At 47.5% G+C, this 16,358-nt stretch overlaps 1 protein-coding gene across 2 annotated transcripts in view; it reads left to right on the top strand.

The window, feature by feature from the left end:
• Positions 1-16,358, top strand: part of COL15A1 (collagen type XV alpha 1 chain) — a 127,080-nt gene that overhangs the window by 88,260 nt on the left and 22,462 nt on the right. The window contains exons 17-28 of one of the 2 annotated variants that reach the window (XM_034967870.4): positions 2,610-2,645; positions 3,068-3,208; positions 3,404-3,472; positions 4,224-4,259; positions 4,367-4,450; positions 6,721-6,786; positions 8,574-8,609; positions 10,091-10,153; positions 12,614-12,682; positions 12,781-12,816; positions 15,828-15,881; positions 15,983-16,042. In XM_034967870.4, the coding sequence (XP_034823761.1) occupies positions 2,610-2,645; positions 3,068-3,208; positions 3,404-3,472; positions 4,224-4,259; positions 4,367-4,450; positions 6,721-6,786; positions 8,574-8,609; positions 10,091-10,153; positions 12,614-12,682; positions 12,781-12,816; positions 15,828-15,881; positions 15,983-16,042 (750 nt within the window). The remainder of the gene's footprint in view (positions 1-2,609; positions 2,646-3,067; positions 3,209-3,403; positions 3,473-4,223; positions 4,260-4,366; positions 4,451-6,720; positions 6,787-8,573; positions 8,610-10,090; positions 10,154-12,613; positions 12,683-12,780; positions 12,817-15,827; positions 15,882-15,982; positions 16,043-16,358) is intronic. The other variant, XM_034967871.3, reaches the window with a different exon arrangement.

Here is a 16,358-nt window from a genome sequence, read left to right as displayed (position 1 = left end):
TATTTTCTTATTTGGTTGAGTATAGAATTCTGGGTGGAAAGTCATTTGCCCTTGATGATTTGAAGATGGTCACCATCATCTTCCAACATCCGGTGTTGCCAGCACAAAGTCAGATTCACTCTGGTTCTCACTCTATTGGAGGTCATCTGATTTTTCTCTTTGGCAAATTTGGGGATTTATTGTTCTGTATTCTTGGTGTTTAAAAATTCCTCTGCATTGTTACTAAATGTGGATTATTGTTTTTATTTTATTTTTATTTTTTAATTTATTTTTATTTATTTATTGTTATTTTTTGAGACGGAGTCACGCAGTGGTGCGATCTCGGCTCACTGCAACCTCCTCCTGGGTTCAAACGATTCTCCTGCCTCAGCCTCCTGAGTAGCTGGGATTACAGGTGCACACCACCACACCCAGCTAACTTTTGTATTTTTAGTAGAGACGGGGTTTCACCATGTTGGCCAGGCTGGTCTCAAACTCCTGACCTTGTGATCTGCCCACCTCAGCCTCCCAAAGTGCTGGGATTACAGGCCTGAGCCACCACGCCTGGCCAATGTGAATTATTTTTTAAATGTATTCTTTCATTTATCCTTCTTGGTACTCTATGGACTTTTTTTGGGGGGAGGGGTGCCTTTTAATCTGGAGACTTCTGTGTTTTTTCAGAAAATTTAAACACTGCATTCCTTCTTTCTCTTTATTCTCTCCTCTGCCACTCCAATTAAACCGATGTTGGAACTTCTGATTGTGGCTTCTATCTCTCTTACTACTTTGTCATTCTGTCTAGGTCTTTTTACCCTCTTGTGTTGCTTTCTGGGAGAATTCTGTAGCCTGATCTCTGTATTAATTCTCTCTTTAGGTGTGTCTATTCTGTTATGCAGTCCTTCTGCAGAGTTCTGCATTTCGACAGTTCTCTATTTATAATTTCCAAGATCTCTAATTGGTTCTTTATCATAACCACTGTTTTTATTTCATAATAGCGTGTCTTTGTTTCATGGCTATGTTATCCTACCTTTTCTCTGTGAGAATGTGTGTCTTATACTCAATGTCCTGATTGGATTGTTTTCTTAACTCCATTTCCTTGGATGTAAATTCTGTAGTTGACTTAGTTGTTTCTCACAGTATTGCCTTGCCTCAGATGTTTGTGTTTCTTTCTTGTGTGTTTACTTGTGAAATTGGGATCCTGCCTGAGTCTGTTTTCTGCCTCTGTTGGTGCAGACTGTTGGGAGGTGGGCAGTAGCCCCTTCTGAGACATGCAGGGTTCAGGAAGGGGATGGAAGGAATAAGATGTGCCATCAGGCAGGGCACCTCAGCAGCTGATCTTCCGCGTGTAGGGTGCCCTTGGACCTCACAGAGTTTCCTAGTCATCTGGGGCTCTGCCTTATGTCTTTAGCCCAATAAACAACTGTTGTTTTTCTAAAATTAAGGTACCCATATTTTCTCCTTGGCAGGAGTGAGGGTGGGAGGGGAGGGGAGATGGGCAGGGCTGGACAGCTAGCCTGCTGCAGAATTTCAACCTGTCTACCTTCTGGGGCCCAGGGGCCACATCATGCACCTGACTTCCATCACGGCTTCACAGCAGACTTTTCTCCCTGTGGTTTCTCTTGATGGCTGAGGCCCCTGTCTTCAACTTCCCTGTTTTCCCCTTGGCATTTCTATTTTGGATCTAATGCCACTCCCCATCTTATTTTTGAGCATGGCTATTTTAGAACTATCCATTCTCTCATTTCCATGGATTTGATATAAGGAGGAGACTAGCCCAGGAAGAAAAATAACTGGGGGGAAGGACATAGTCTTTGATGGCTGGTACATCAGCATCTCTCTCAGGACCTCCTGTGTGGCATGCAATTGCTGACTTCATCTCTTGCAGGTGCATTTGTGGTTTCCTCAGAGATTCTCCATCTGGGGGCGCCCTACCACAGTCCTCTGATGTAGGCCACTGTCCCCATTGCAGACCATTCCTGACCGCCCACCTGCTTTGGTCCTCTCCTCTGCTTGGACCTCACAGCCGACTCCTTTCTGTGAGATCTGCATCTAACCCCCCAGGAAACTGTAGTGTGGTCCCCACTGGGCGTGGACATGCAACCTGCTCTAATGCAACCTCCTCCCCAATTCTGTCTTCTGGGGACTACTCCAGCCAGCTTTGGGTCTTTAGATCTTTCCACAAGAGAGCCAGTCATCATCCCCCATATATCCAAAAGTCTAGGGGATACATTTCAGATCTTGAAGCCCCTTCCCTCGCTTTAGAGTGGGTAAAGTACCCTCTACCTCCGTCATGGGAAGGGTGGGGAAGGGGACCACTCCAGTCCACTGGCAGCTCTCCAAGCGAAGTCTTCTATGATCTCTCCCTCGTTAATCTTTAACTTCTCTGGTTTACTCTTGCGGTAGGTGATGAGCTGATGGTTGAAAAATGGGTTTCACAAGCTTTCAGCATGACCTGCCCAACAGACTGGCACCTATTGTAATGTGTTTGGTTTGGAGACACCAATCTGAGACAGAAAGAGTCCTATTTTAATATCCTATTTCCTTAGAGTCCATAATTGTGCATTGTCTTCAGAACATACCTCATGAGATATGCATTAATTGGTCCATGTTTTTGTTTTTGTTTTTTTCAGGGAGCAAGAGGGCCTAATGGCTCAGTTGGTGAAAAGGTAAAAAAAAAAAAAAAAAAAAAAGAACTTTCTTCTCCCTCCTCGCCTTTCTTTGAGTTTACTATAATTGGACTGCTGGGCTGGAATATTGAACATATAAATGTCATGGAACAGAGAGGAACACATCTCAAAGGAATTGCTCAGAGAAGGCAGAACAGCTGGGGATGGTGGGGAGTAAACACCCTTCAATGTTTTCTCCTTCCTCACCCCTCCCTCCAAATACATTCAAATGAGTGCATCAGCTTATCTCCAAGTGAAATGTCATTAGCAAGACAGCTGTTTCTGTACCATTAAGCGGTACCGATCAGAGAATTCATCAACCTAATTAACTTCAAGGAGTGATTTTCTGATTCAGGCATGCATGTTGTTCCTTCCATGAGTGAACCCAGGGCTAGATAATCAGCCTGCCCTCTTTCCTACAGGGTGACCCTGGCAACAGAGGCTTACCTGGACCCCCGGGGAAAAAGGGACAAGCTGGCCCTCCTGGGGTCATGGGACCCCCAGGGCCTCCTGGACCCCCTGGGCCCCCAGGCCCTGGATGCACAATGGGACTTGGATTCGAGGTACTTTTCCCCTTTTCTGTGGTTATAAAAATGATGTGTACTAAGGGCTACTAGAAAGACCAGCTAGCTAAACCCTGGTCTCAGGGCAGAGGCTGTGCGGATTCCCCTGTGAGCCGCCAGCTTCCAACACCACACCTGGCACAAGTAGGTGCCCAGGAACTGGATCTGAAATTATCATTCTTGCTCCTTCCCCAGGATACCGAAGGCTCTGGAAGCACCCAGCTATTGAATGAACCCAAACTCTCCAGACCAACGGCTGCAATCGTAGGTCACCTCTGAAACCTTCATTATGAGGGTTGTCACACTGTCACACTACAGTGAGGAAGCTGTGGGCTGCATCCCGGCTCTGCCACTTTCAATAACTCACCTTCTCTGTGCCTCCAGCCCCCAACTGTGCAATAGGAAAATGAGATGCTCTTTACAGCTTGTGTCTTTGAGGAACAGCATAGAAGTTTTGCAGAAAACATGATGTGGGAAGAGAACTTGAAAATCATTTTTATCTCTCTTCATCTATTTCTCTCTCTCCCTCTGCCTCTTTTGTCTCTTACCACTAAGCATCTCTACTTTATTTCCTCCCTCCAGTTGCCCCATTCAATGCACACACTTTGCCCCAGGTCAAAGCCCTGTGCTCCTGGCAGGTGCCCCTCCCTACTGCCTCCAGCCCCTGGCAGGTGTTGTCCATCTCCTGCCATGAAGCGATGCGGGCTCTCAGGAGGACCGATCCCCTGGATTTCATTCTCTTTGTTAAATGGGCCCCAGAGCTGAGCCCTTCAGTCTAGCACAGATTCAGGGTCAAGAGGACCCTCACCCAATGCTGGGAGAGGGCCGCTGATTCTCTTACTCTGTGGAGTGTTGCTTCCTTCTGACTCCAGAAGGGGCATTTTTCGCTTATCCTTGGTTCCCATTGCCTGGGACAAAATAAGCATAAAAGCTTAGGGGGAGATGGTGAGACAAGAGGCTAGATGGAGGTGAGCAAAGTGACTAGAAGAATATTTATGTTTGTTTATTTTTCCAGGGTCTCAAAGGAGAGAAAGGAGACCGGGGACCCAAGGTGAGGTCACAGAGCCAAGGTGGGGGTGGGAGGGCTTTCCAGCCTGGTTCTGGGAGCATTATCGCTGTACAGTGAATTTTTTTCTCACTTCTTGCTGCTTTGACCAGGGAGAAAGGGGGATGGATGGAGCCAGTATTGTGGGACCCCCTGGGCCGAGAGGGCCACCTGGGCACATCAAGGTCTTGTCTAATGTGAGTATCATTCAGGTCAGAGCTTGTCTACATATTTTCCACCTTTGCCAAAGGGAGGAGAAGGTTGTCCATGACTTCAAAGCTGCTGGCTATGCAGGAGGCATGTAGCCAGTGCCTGGTGTTAGAACTTCCACCTGCCAGCACCTACCTGTTCCTCCCCCAGTTCCACTGTTCTCTCACATAGTGCTTCCAGATTTGTCTCTTCTGATTAGCAGCATTTGGGGTCAATTGAAAAAACAGGCTAGGAGCATTAGAGATGTTGGGGTCTTGAGGAAGCCCCAGATAAGCAGTGCACACTTTCCCCAGCCAAGTGCAGAGCACATTGAGAAATAAAGCCAAAGGTGAGGAGGTAGGCCCAGATACCACCTTGATTACTGATGGAGGTTAGGTGGAAGGCCTTCACCCAGTGGGAGAGCCACATGTTCCTGCCAATCAGACGGACTTGCCCATGGGTTGCCAGATGTGCTTCCCAGAGGCAGGCAGATCTGAAGGAAAGAAGTGTGGCTGAGCTGGGCATGCCCCTTGGTGCTTCCCAAACTGCCCATCAGGAAGGTCCCCCACCTCACCACGGAGGGGGTACAGGAGCCAAGAGAAGCCAAGGATTACACCCTTCATGTCACAGGAAACATCTTTATGTGCTCCCTTTAGATGGGTCTTTGATAGTCTATTAAAACTAAAACTAAAAATACCCATTCTCCAAAATCCCACATGGGAAGATGTCCACACAAATGGAGGAAAGCATCCTCTTCCCAACGCTCCTCAACAAGGAAGGCAGTAACTTCATCCTTCAAACCCCCATCATGGTACAGCAAGTGGCCTATTTACATGTCTGACTCCTCCACCTGCCCTCTGGGGCTTTTTTTCTTCTCTGTATCCCCACCACTGGCCTCATAGTGCTGGTTTAATCAGTGTTTGCTGAATGAAATGTTGGGTGTCATTGAATTCTCCATTCCTATAATAAATACTCTGGCATAAGCACTCATGGGCATGCACTCTGCATCAGGTCCATGCTAGGCTCTGTGGGTATAAAGATAAGTAAGGCCAGGCACAGTGGCTCACACCTGTAATCTCAGCACTTTGAGAGGCCGAGGCAGGAGGACTGCTTGAGCCCAAGAGCTTAAGACCAGCCTGGGCAACATAGCGAGACCCTGTCTCTGATATTAAAAAAGTTTCTATTTTAAAAAATTAAAAATAAAGATAAGTAAGACAGAGTTCCTGTCTTCAAGGAGCCTCCAGTGAGGTCAGGAGAAGGGCTGTAACAGAGCTGTAACTGACAGGCAAATGAACATAAAGAGGGGAACAAGGGAGAAAAGACTGTTTGGGTTATGAGGAATCAAGGAAGACTTCCTAGAGGAAATATCTTTGAGCAGGGATTGGAAAGCTGAGAAGGATTTTACCAGGTAGGCGCGGAGGACAGAACTTCCAAAGCTCTAGTGTCAGGGATGCCCTGAGCCAAAGCAGAGAGTAGGACAATGTGGTGTGCTCCAGGTCGAGGGAGCTGACTGGCAGAGGATAGTGCACATGGGTGTGTGTAGAGAATGATGGAAATTGGAGAGAAGGCTGGAATGTGGGCTGGGACCAGATCGCATGCATTTAATATTAAGACATCACATCATGAAAAATCCTGGCCCTTTAGAGAGAAATAACATCATGCTGGTAGACCACAGAAAGACAAGCCCCAAATAACTGGAAAAAGGATGACTAAAGTTAGAAGAAAAAAAAAACATGATTTTTAAAAATCAAATATGTGTAAGGGTGTGGGGAAAAAGGTAATCTCATGTGCTTCTGGTGGAAGTGTAAATTGGCCCCTTTGGATGGCTCTTTGGCAGTCTTTTAAAGCTAAAAATATCCATATTCCAAAATTCCACATGGAAAGATCTCCACACAATATGGCCGAGTGAAAAAAGCAAGTTGAGGAGTAATACCGCCTGATGCCATTTATGTAAAATAACCACATGGACAAACACACACACCCCAACACTGTGCTTTCTGTGGGTGCATATAATATGTATATGTTTAAACTCTAAAAAGAGAAGACATTCGTATATTGTGTGATTTAAAAATTAAGTAAAGGAGGAAAGTGCGAAGGCGGCTCAGAGCTGTTTTATAAGAAGGGGGAGGGAGAGCTGTGTTTGGCAGTGGGCTGAGGGCGTTCTCAGTGTCTGCGGTGTTCCGCTATGCTGGGTGACTTTAATTAAAGCTTTGCTGCCAGGAACAAGGCAGAACACATGCCATCCTTTGTCCTCATTGTCTGATTTTTCTCTTTTCAGTCCTTGATCAATATCACCCATGGATTCATGAATTTCTCGGACATTCCTGAGCTGGTGGGGCCTCCGGTTGGTATCTACAGCTGCCCCAGAATGTGGCTTTTACCCAGACGCCCCTGTTGAAACAAAGTCGGGTTGCTTTGGAATCCTTTTAGCTCCTGAAGCGTAGAGCTAGAATATATCAAAGTAGAACGGAAAGAAAGCTTTGCATTTTTTGAAAAGTTGCTTTCACATTAATTTGATCATGTGGAAAGTTGTGTCCAAAGCAGTGGAAGCTTCCAGTCCTGTGCACCGGCAATATGTGTCATGGAAATTAGAGAATGCTAAGTAACAAACAGATGACATCTGTTGCACACTTTTGGCCTGCTTTTATTTACATTATCTTATTTCATAGTATAGGAAGAGCCTGGAGACACCTTTCCTTGTGCTCAAGGGAAACGAGGAAGAAATGGACTCATTCTAGTCTTTACAGCCCCATTTTAGAACTCTGGAAATTATCTGTGTGTTAATTTCCAGGTCTCTAAAATGGGATTATAATGTATATAAGAAATATACATTATTTTTGGCCAGAAGTGGTGGCTCACGCCTGTAATCCCAACACTTTGGGAGGCTGAGGCAGGCAGATCACAAGATCAGGAGTTTGAGACCAGCCTGGCCAACATGTTGAAACCCTGTCTCTACTAAAAATACAAAAATTAGCTGGGCATGGTGGCATGTGCCTGTAATCCTAGTTACTTGGGAGGCTGAGGCACGAGAATCACTTGAACCTGGGAGGCGGAGGTTGCAGTGAGCCAAGATCGCACTACTGCACCCCAGGCTGGGTGACAAAGTGAGACTCTATCTCAAAACAAACAAACAAAAAAACCCGAAATATACATTATTTCTGCAAGTTGGCAGAGTTGACTCATGGCACAATGGCCCTAAGATGAAGGAAGCTTCCTCCTACAGCCTGTAGAATAAATCCTCATTGCATCTCCCAGCATCTGCTGGTCAGCACAGGAGAAAGGAAGGAGCTCTGGCCTTAGGAGCCTTGAGGTTGCAGCCCCATCTTCTCCACACACCACTCTGAGCCCCTAATTCTCTTCTCTGATGACACCTCACCAGCCTTTGAGGCAACTTGTAAGAAGTGAGGGATGTGAAACTGCTTAGCACACTGTGACGCTCTGTGCAAGTCATTGTGGAGATAGGTTTATGCCTTCACAGCTGTGCAATGCCAATGTCCCTGCCTCTCCTGCAGATCCCCATGAGGTTGCCCTGAATCCCTTTCATCCAGATCCAGGGGAAAATCTAGTGCTGCCCCAAGATTCCTGCAAATATCTGCAGACTCTTCTGGCACCAGGTTTCTCCCCTGCTGAGTGACCTCATTGTGAGCCATCTTCCTGTCTCCTCTGTACTGCATCCATTTGATTTCTATGAAAACAAATAATCCAAAATACCTCAATAATGAAACCCTAGAGCAAACCAGCTAACAAGTGAAAGTTTCTTCCCAAGAGGTCTTTGTTTTCCCCAAGCTATTGGAGGTTTCGGGTATTAGGTGGGTGGATACTGAAGCAAAACACAGACAGACTAAAACCAGAGATTGGGCATCCCTGTCCTCACAGTCCCTGGGCCTTGTCTGCCTGCATTACCATGCCTCCACCCCTTCTCTCTCTTCCTTGCTTTATTTCCAGTCACTGTCCTCCCCTTGGCAAATCCAGACCCTCACAGGGCCCCTTCTTCCCTAATGCTGTGTCAATCCGTCTTCCCAGCTGTGGGAACATGCTGAGGCCTTTGGAAGGGGCTGGGAGGGAGGGGGTCCTGCTGACTCTGGAAATGCCACTCCTAATCCAGCGTGCTCTATCTTTGGTGTGTCACAGGGGCCAGACGGGTTGCCTGGGCTGCCAGGATTTCCAGTAAGTACCACCCTCGCTGTCTTCTATCTGTGCCCCGTGGCTGCGATCATTCTGTTCCTTCCACCTAGAATGGCATTTCCTCCATCTCTGCATGACTGAGCTCCAGGGGCATCTTGTTCATTAACTTTTTCTTGATATTTTTGATAGATTTGGGGTTTTGCCATGTTGCCCAGGCCGGTCTGGAACTCCTGAGCTCAAGAAATCCATCTGCATCAGCCTCCCAAAGTGCTGGGATTACAAGCATGAGCCCCTGAGCCTGGCTGATTTTCTGAACTTTTTACATTTTCTAAAGGCACATATCATATGATAACACTAAAAATACTGCTAACTAGACGTTAAAAAACAAAAGAGAGAATGGCAACCATGACCACGATTGTGACCATGACTCTGACCATGACTCTTGGTTAGCAGAAGAAAAGGCCAAACCCCTAAGCTCCAGCCCCGGCTTGGCTGCTCCAAGACCTGGGGCACATTTCAGAGCACACTTTCCTCTAAATGAGTGGTCCTGTGTTCCTGAGGGAGTCCCAGGCTCTGCAGGAGAGCCTCCAGGACCTCCGCTGCAGGGAGTAAGGAGGGGGCCAAATAGGCACATTCCAGGCCACTGACCTTCAATAAGGGAAGCTTCACTGGACATATTTGTATATATTAGGCTTTCATTTAAGACTTTATTTGGGGGGAAAAAAAGGAAGGAAAAGAGTTTCACTGCTAAACAATAATAACAAATAGTTGAAAGCCACTGCTGTAATGGGTAATTCACTCTTTCATCCAGACAAGACAGGAACTTGTGAAAAGTTAAAATAGCAAGAAAGTGTTGAGATGCCTTTTTGAGGCAGATGTGGCTGTGTGAGTCATTGTCACAGGCATTCAGTGTCTGTTGGAGTTGAGAAGAGGTTGCCTCTGGCTGCATGTGTGGATTTGGCTCTGCAGAGGGGTGGGTGGGCATTCCTATGGGGGGGTGGCATGAGTGCAGAAGCAATGGAGGAGTGCAGAGAGGCTGCGGGAAGGGAGTCAACCTGATGGTGTGGGAGATGAGATGTTGATGCCTGGCTGGGATGGGCTGGGGTGCCAGGCTAAGGTACCTGGGTCCCATCTCATAGGTAGTGGGGAGCCAGAGAAGGGGTGGGAGTCGTGGAAGGGGATAGTGGAGGAGGCGGGCTGCAGGGTGGCCTGGAGGAGCCGTGGGGCAAGCAGATGCAGCAGGCCCAGATAATAGGCTGGATCAGTAGTGCCCAGTTGGAGGAAACCAATGTTCAAAAAAGTGTGAAGCCTCAAGGCCTCTTAACACTCAGTGCTATCTTCTTTCTGCCAGACCACAATTTCTGGACCACTTAAGGTTAAGAAAATGTCATAGGTAATCATGACTTCCACCTACCTCGGGGATGGCAGTGTCTATTCTACTGTTGAGAAAAAATATATTTCTGATTGGTTTATGCATTTTAATCTTAACGAACAACCAAATACTATATAACAATTCCTTCCAGGGCCCTAGAGGACCAAAAGGTGACACTGGTTTACCTGGCTTTCCAGGACTAAAAGGAGAACAGGTAAGAGGGGCCCAGGTATCTGAGTGGGATTGGGCGCTGGAATTTGCTAAACGTTTCAGATTGGCTGAAAATAGCTATTAACTTTTCTCTTCTTTGAGATACAATTCACATGCCATAAAATTCACCCCTTTAAATTGTACGATTCAGTGATTTTTGGTGGGCTCATAAGGTTGTACAACCTCATGAACCACTCTGTAATTCTAGAACATTTTCATCATACCAGAAAGAAACCCCATACTTATTAGCGGTCACTCTCCAGCTGTTAACTTTTTTAATCTCCAGGTTCTCTATGAGACGAGAAGGTACGAAGTGGGTAGTGAAATTGATTTTTACCATAATTTGGAAAGAGAACTCAACTCAACACTCCTTTGTTCTCACACACACTGTGCTTTGTCTAACCACCTGCTGGGCATCCCCCTTAGAACATGCACTGCCTGAGGACAGGCATCCTGCCAGCTTCTTTTCCATAGCTCCAATACTAATATGGGGCCTGGTATACAAATGGTACTGAATACACGTGTTGGACGAAAGCATGTATAATTAATGAGTAGAACAAATGTTAATATTTATAAATTATAAATTGAGCATTCTGCAGTTGAACAACAGTCTTGGTCCAAAATCTCTGGAATAAATACTTAGCACACAGAACACTTCCTGAGAACTCCCAGGGTACCAAACCTATTGTTGTGCTTGTATTCTTTTGTGTTTGCCTCTTAGAATTAACTTTCCAGTTGGTTTTTATAGATAAGGGGGAGAGTGACGTCCATAAACAGATTAATGTATTCACTCGTCCATGTATATACTCATCCATCTTTCGTCCACTGACCCCTGTGGTGTGCCAGGCAGTTTCCTGTGCTAGGTGTAGGGATATAGAAATAAGATGAGGAAGAGATATGCAAAGAGCTAACAGAGCACATGCTTACAGCTGGAATGGAGCTCTGTGCAAAGCCAGTGGGAGCACTGTGCAACCCCCTGAGCCTGCCATGGGGAGTCAAGGAGGGTGGGTGTGCTCTGTGGGATGGGGGAACTCCTCTCGTTCTTCTCTCCCCCCACCATTCTATAATATAATGGTCTCCAAGGAGGAGAGGGCCTCCAATGTCTAGTGGGCCACTGCTCCAGGGCATGGAGGGCTCGGTATGCTGGGTGAAGGTTTGGCATCACGTGGGGATGTGTCTTGGGATGCTTTTCCTGCCACAGGCCTGTGGAGATGGACCAGGGCTGGCCAGCTCAGGCTTAGGAGGAGGCCCAGTGAAGCAAGAGCACCTCTTGCTTTAAACACTCTGTTTAAACACTCTGTTTCCTATGTGGTAAGGTCAGATGGATCTAGAGGGATGGACATGACATCCCCGCCCTAACCTCCTGCCACCTTGAATGACTGGTCCAGGCAGCCGGGCAGTTCTGCTCTGGCCATTGCAGTGAACGCGCTTTCTCTCACTCTGCCTCTAATGCTTTTGTGCTTGCTTCTTCTCCCTGCTGGCGTGCTCAGGACTACCTTTCCTCACCAGTGGAGTGGTAAGATCTAAATACCAGGTGTGGGCTTAGGGGGATGGAAGAAAGAGGCTGCTCTGCTTGCTTTGATGCTACTGTCCTAGCTACTCCCAGCCCCATTGAAAAGAGACTTCTGTGTGGCTCAGCCCTGCTCCCCAGGGGCCAGCATTGAAGTTTAGGGCCAAAGCCTCAGAGTCAGATAGAAGGTTTCTGCACCCAGTCTTGTTCTCTTGACAATCATCTTCTCAGCAGCCTCTAGCATAGTAGATGGCTCTGCTGAGGACAGGATTGGGGTCAGGATCCTGTGTTCTTGCCACCAGTCTACCCATCACTCATTCCTAATGTCTGGGATAGCTTTGCCTAACTAAGTAAGTGTTTGCACAGGAGCTTAGAGTTTGGAGGCAACGTTGCATATGGAGACATAAGGCCTCCATGTTGACAGAGGCCTCTAGTTTTTATACCGTCATCTCTTTCCTAATTTCAGGTGTTTTAACAAGAATAAGTATTCTTGGTGGGAACAGATCTCAGGTTGAGTTGCTAGGAAAGCAAGCTGTCAAATACATTGGGAGCCAGAGCTTCCTTGAGGGCACCATGTGGCAGGAGATAGACAGGACCACACGGGGGCTGGATCCTGGAGGGTTGAGAGTGAGGATGCAAATCTGTTATCAGTGGGAGCCTGAAGGGGCATGGAAGATAGGACTGTCCTGTGCCTTAGGACAGTAACTCTGATGGTGCATAGAGGGAATGGCTGAGAGAACATTCATTCATTTAGGAGGCTGTTGCAATACTCTAGTACGAGGTAATTTTGGAGCAGTGGGGTTTCAAGTAGGATGAAGGCAAGAGAAATAAATCATGGCTGCAGGACTCAGAGGTCTCTGTACAAGGTGGCAAGGAGGAGTCTCTGTACAAAACTCTCTGGACAAGGTGGCAAGGAGGAGTCCTGACTTCATTGAGATGTTCTCTGAATTGCAGGGCGAGAAGGGAGAGCCGGGTGCCATCCTGACAGGCGACATTCCTCTGGAAAGGCTGATGGGGAAAAAGGTAATTATGTCACCAGACCCTGCAGGCACATATCTGCCCCAGCTTTGCATCTTTGTTTCTGTCCCAAACAGTGACAAGTATATATCTTCCTGTTTTAGGGTGAACCTGGAATGCATGGAGCCCCAGGACCAATGGTAAGTCAGAGCATCTCTCAGCTGGATCTGGACTGGGGTTTGAAGCATTTTTCATACTTCGATTTGGTTAGATTTAGTTGTCCCGGTTATGAAAATTCAAAGATGTGGCAAAGATGTGCAAAATGTGCATATACTAGGATAAGGCTGACTACAATTAAATAAACTTTTCAGTGATTTAACACAATAGCAGCTTATTTCTCGCTCTTGCAAATTCCACTGTGGTTGTTCTCAGCTTGGCATCTCTCCTCCAAGAAGTGACTCAGGGATCCAGGATGCTTCCATTCTGTGATTCTGCCATCTTGTGGATTCAAGGTCGCACAGGAGCTAGCAGGCTGAAGTTGGGGAGGGGGAAGAGATTGTGAAAGATAATAAACATCACTTCTGGCACATCCCGTAAGCCAAAACCCAGATGCTTGTGGCCTCAAAATGTAGTTTAGCTGTGTGTCCAGGAAGGAGAGGTGCACTTGCAGTTATACCACAGAACTTGCCAGCTAAAGATGACCAATTTCCCAGGAAACCCTCAAAGGAACCCCACAAAACCTCTCTGGGATTTTTGATTCTGGTTGTGAATATGCCACTCATTTGCTGTGAGACCTTGTGCAAGCCCTCTTCTCTCTCTGGGCTCCTGTTTTCCCATCTGCACATTGAAGAGACTGAATTAGTACTAAATGATATTAGGGCCCTTCTGGCCTTACGGCTCTGGGAATCCATAACCCGTCTGGGCTTCTGAGCAGCTCTTGCCATTTCTCTCAAGGGCGAACCCTAAACTTACTTCCCTGTGTAGAACATTCTCTATGGGTCAGACTGTACTGATGCTTCACATAGGTCATCTCATTTCATCTTCACAACCCCAAGAAGTGACTCTCAGAATCCCCATTTTATAGATGAGGAAACTAAGGCCCAAGGAGGTTAAGTAACCTGCCCATGTGACACAGCTTGTAAGTGGCGGAGTGGGGATTTGAGGCCAGCCAGTCAGGCTTTAGGTCCGGTCTCTTCTCAAATGAACCTCACTGCCTCTAATGAACATTTGAAACATTGAACATTTGAAACATTTTGGGCTAGAGAATTGTATACAGGTTTCTTTGGTTGAAGTTGGATCTCAGGTGTGGGGAGAAAGGACCTCACATTTCTGTAACAGACTTGTATCCTTGAAGAATGGCCTGTAACTTTCGAGGTGAATCCTTCAAAAGACCTTCTGAGGCCTTTGGTCCCTGAAGTTAAGAAGAGTGGACACCCAAAGTCAGGTAGCTAAGACAGACTGAGAGATTCTTGTATTAACTACTGGTTAACCACCTACTAACCTCCAATACTGTGGAAAATACAAATAGTGGTGGGGGCCAGCAGGCTGCTGCAGATGCCATGGCGGTGGTTCCTACTGAAGCCCAGCTTGGACACAGCTTGCCAAACACAGGCATTAAGTGGCACCTTCTTCTAATTTGCACGAAGGTGCTGTGTGGGCTAGCTGTGGCCCTAGTGACCAGTGTAGCTTATAACTCCTTCTCAAATTCACTGGTGTCCTGTTACACAAAGTGTAGACCATGCACCAGCATCACTGACATCACTTGGGAGCTTCTTAGAACTGTAGAACCTCAGGCCCCACCCAAGACATACTGGATCTGCATTTTCAACAAGATCCAGGTGATTCTTAACACACATTGATGTTTGGGAAGTGTATTAGTCCATTCTCACGCTGCTATGAAGAAATACCAAGACTAGATAATTTACAAAGAAAAGAGGTTTAATTGACTCCTAGTTCCGCATGGCTAGGAGGCCTCAGGAAACTTACAGTTGTGGTGGGAGGCATCTCATCACAGGGCAGCAGGAGAGAGAATAAGTGCCAGCAGGGGAAATGCCAGACACTTACAAAACCATCAGAGCTAGGGAGAACTCATTCACTGTTATGAGAACAGCATGGGGGAAACTGCCTCCATGATTCGATTACCTCCCACCACGTCCCTCCCATGACATGCGGGGGTTGTGGAATTACAATTCAAGAAGAGATTTGGGTGGGCACACAAAGCCAAACCATATCAGGAAGTGTTGCACTAGAACATACCAACCAAGTGGCCTGTGCCCTGTCAACCCCATCTGTCTTTGCTTTTCTTTCCCTAAGAGTAATACAGACTGGGTACTTTACATACTGACCCTGTTTCAACTCAGTTTTTATTTGTCATTTTTCAGAGCATGGCTATGTATGTTAATGGTAGGATGAAAAGGGACTAGGAGTGCCCCAGGCTTAAACCAGTCATTCTTCTGGGAGACACAGCAGACCCAGCTACAGGGTTGGAAAGGCGCAGACTGAGGGTAGAATGTGTTCTAGGAAGACATACATCATCAGTGGTGTTGTCTGTCAACCAAGTAGTTTGCATCCCAGACACTAGAAGGCAGGAAGGTTCCTGAAGGTTGCAACAGAACAGTGGCTCTAGAAGCCTGTGGTCCTGGAAAGCCAGCACTGAAATAGGGTCCATGGTCTGGAACTCAGCTGGATGACTGGGGTGTCAGACCAAGACTCTGGTTCCTAGGGGCAGGTTAGAGCAAGGAAGGAACCAAATCCTACAGTGGGTTATCAGGCCAGGCTGGCCTGAGGGGCGAGGCAGGGCTGCGTTATTCAGAATGGGGGATGCGATAAGCCCTGGGACATAAGACCTAGGGCAGAGGTCCATGTTCTGGGCTGGCCCAGCACCTGGCTACCAGGGAGCTGAGGCCCTGAGCTACTGACCTCTTGCTCCTTAGTTAACCCTGACTGCGAGGGGCTGGGTCCAGAGTCTGGGGTGGGTTGGAGCCTGCAGGAAAGCAGGGGATGGTGTGGGTTGAGCAGGTGCTTCTAGCTGAGAGCAGAGAGGCTGGAGACAAGGAGGCCGCAGGCAGGGGCTTCTACCTGGCTCCCTGCCCTCCTTCCTCCTGTCAGTGGATCATCGTCACCACTGCCTGCAAAAGTGGGCTTGCACTCCTCATTTCCCTGAACCAAGACTTTCTGTTCTTTTCTAATCTGGCATTTGTTTTGCCTCTAGGGGCCCAAAGGACCACCAGGGCATAAAGGAGAATTTGGCCTTCCCGGGCGACCTGTAGGTATCAGTGTTCATTGGACAGGCTGGAGGGGGAGGACACGTGGGCCAGGCTGGTCTGTGGGCAGAGGGTTTACTGAGGTGTCTGCTGTGGGTTCCAGGGTCGCCCAGGACTGAATGGCCTCAAGGGTACCAAAGGAGATCCAGGGGTCATTATGCAGGTGAGTCACCCTGGGGATGGAGCCGGAGGTTGGTGTCCAGAGAGGGTGAGAGAGTGCGGGGTCCACAGAGCAGGGCCTGTGGACTGAATGTTCAGGAATGTTGTTCTTCTTCCTTCACTGCCACTGCCAAAGGTCCTCCCACCCAGCCCTGTCCTTCAGCTCCCTCTCAGGAGGGTCCTGCCACCTAAAACACCTTAGTGGAAAATAGACTTTCTTGTGTAGGACCCAGAGGGAGTAGGGGAGAAAGGGATCTGGTCATGCTCAGAAAATGTGGTTCCAAATCCCAGGGCCTCTAACTCTAGGGTAATGTCACCTC

Source organism: Pan paniscus, chromosome 11, assembly GCF_029289425.2.
Source record: "Pan paniscus chromosome 11, NHGRI_mPanPan1-v2.0_pri, whole genome shotgun sequence".
In the NCBI taxonomy this organism is placed as follows: domain Eukaryota; kingdom Metazoa; phylum Chordata; class Mammalia; order Primates; family Hominidae; genus Pan; species Pan paniscus.
The sequence above is the reverse complement of the archived record's forward strand: the minus strand, read 5'-3'. Positions and strand labels throughout refer to the sequence as shown.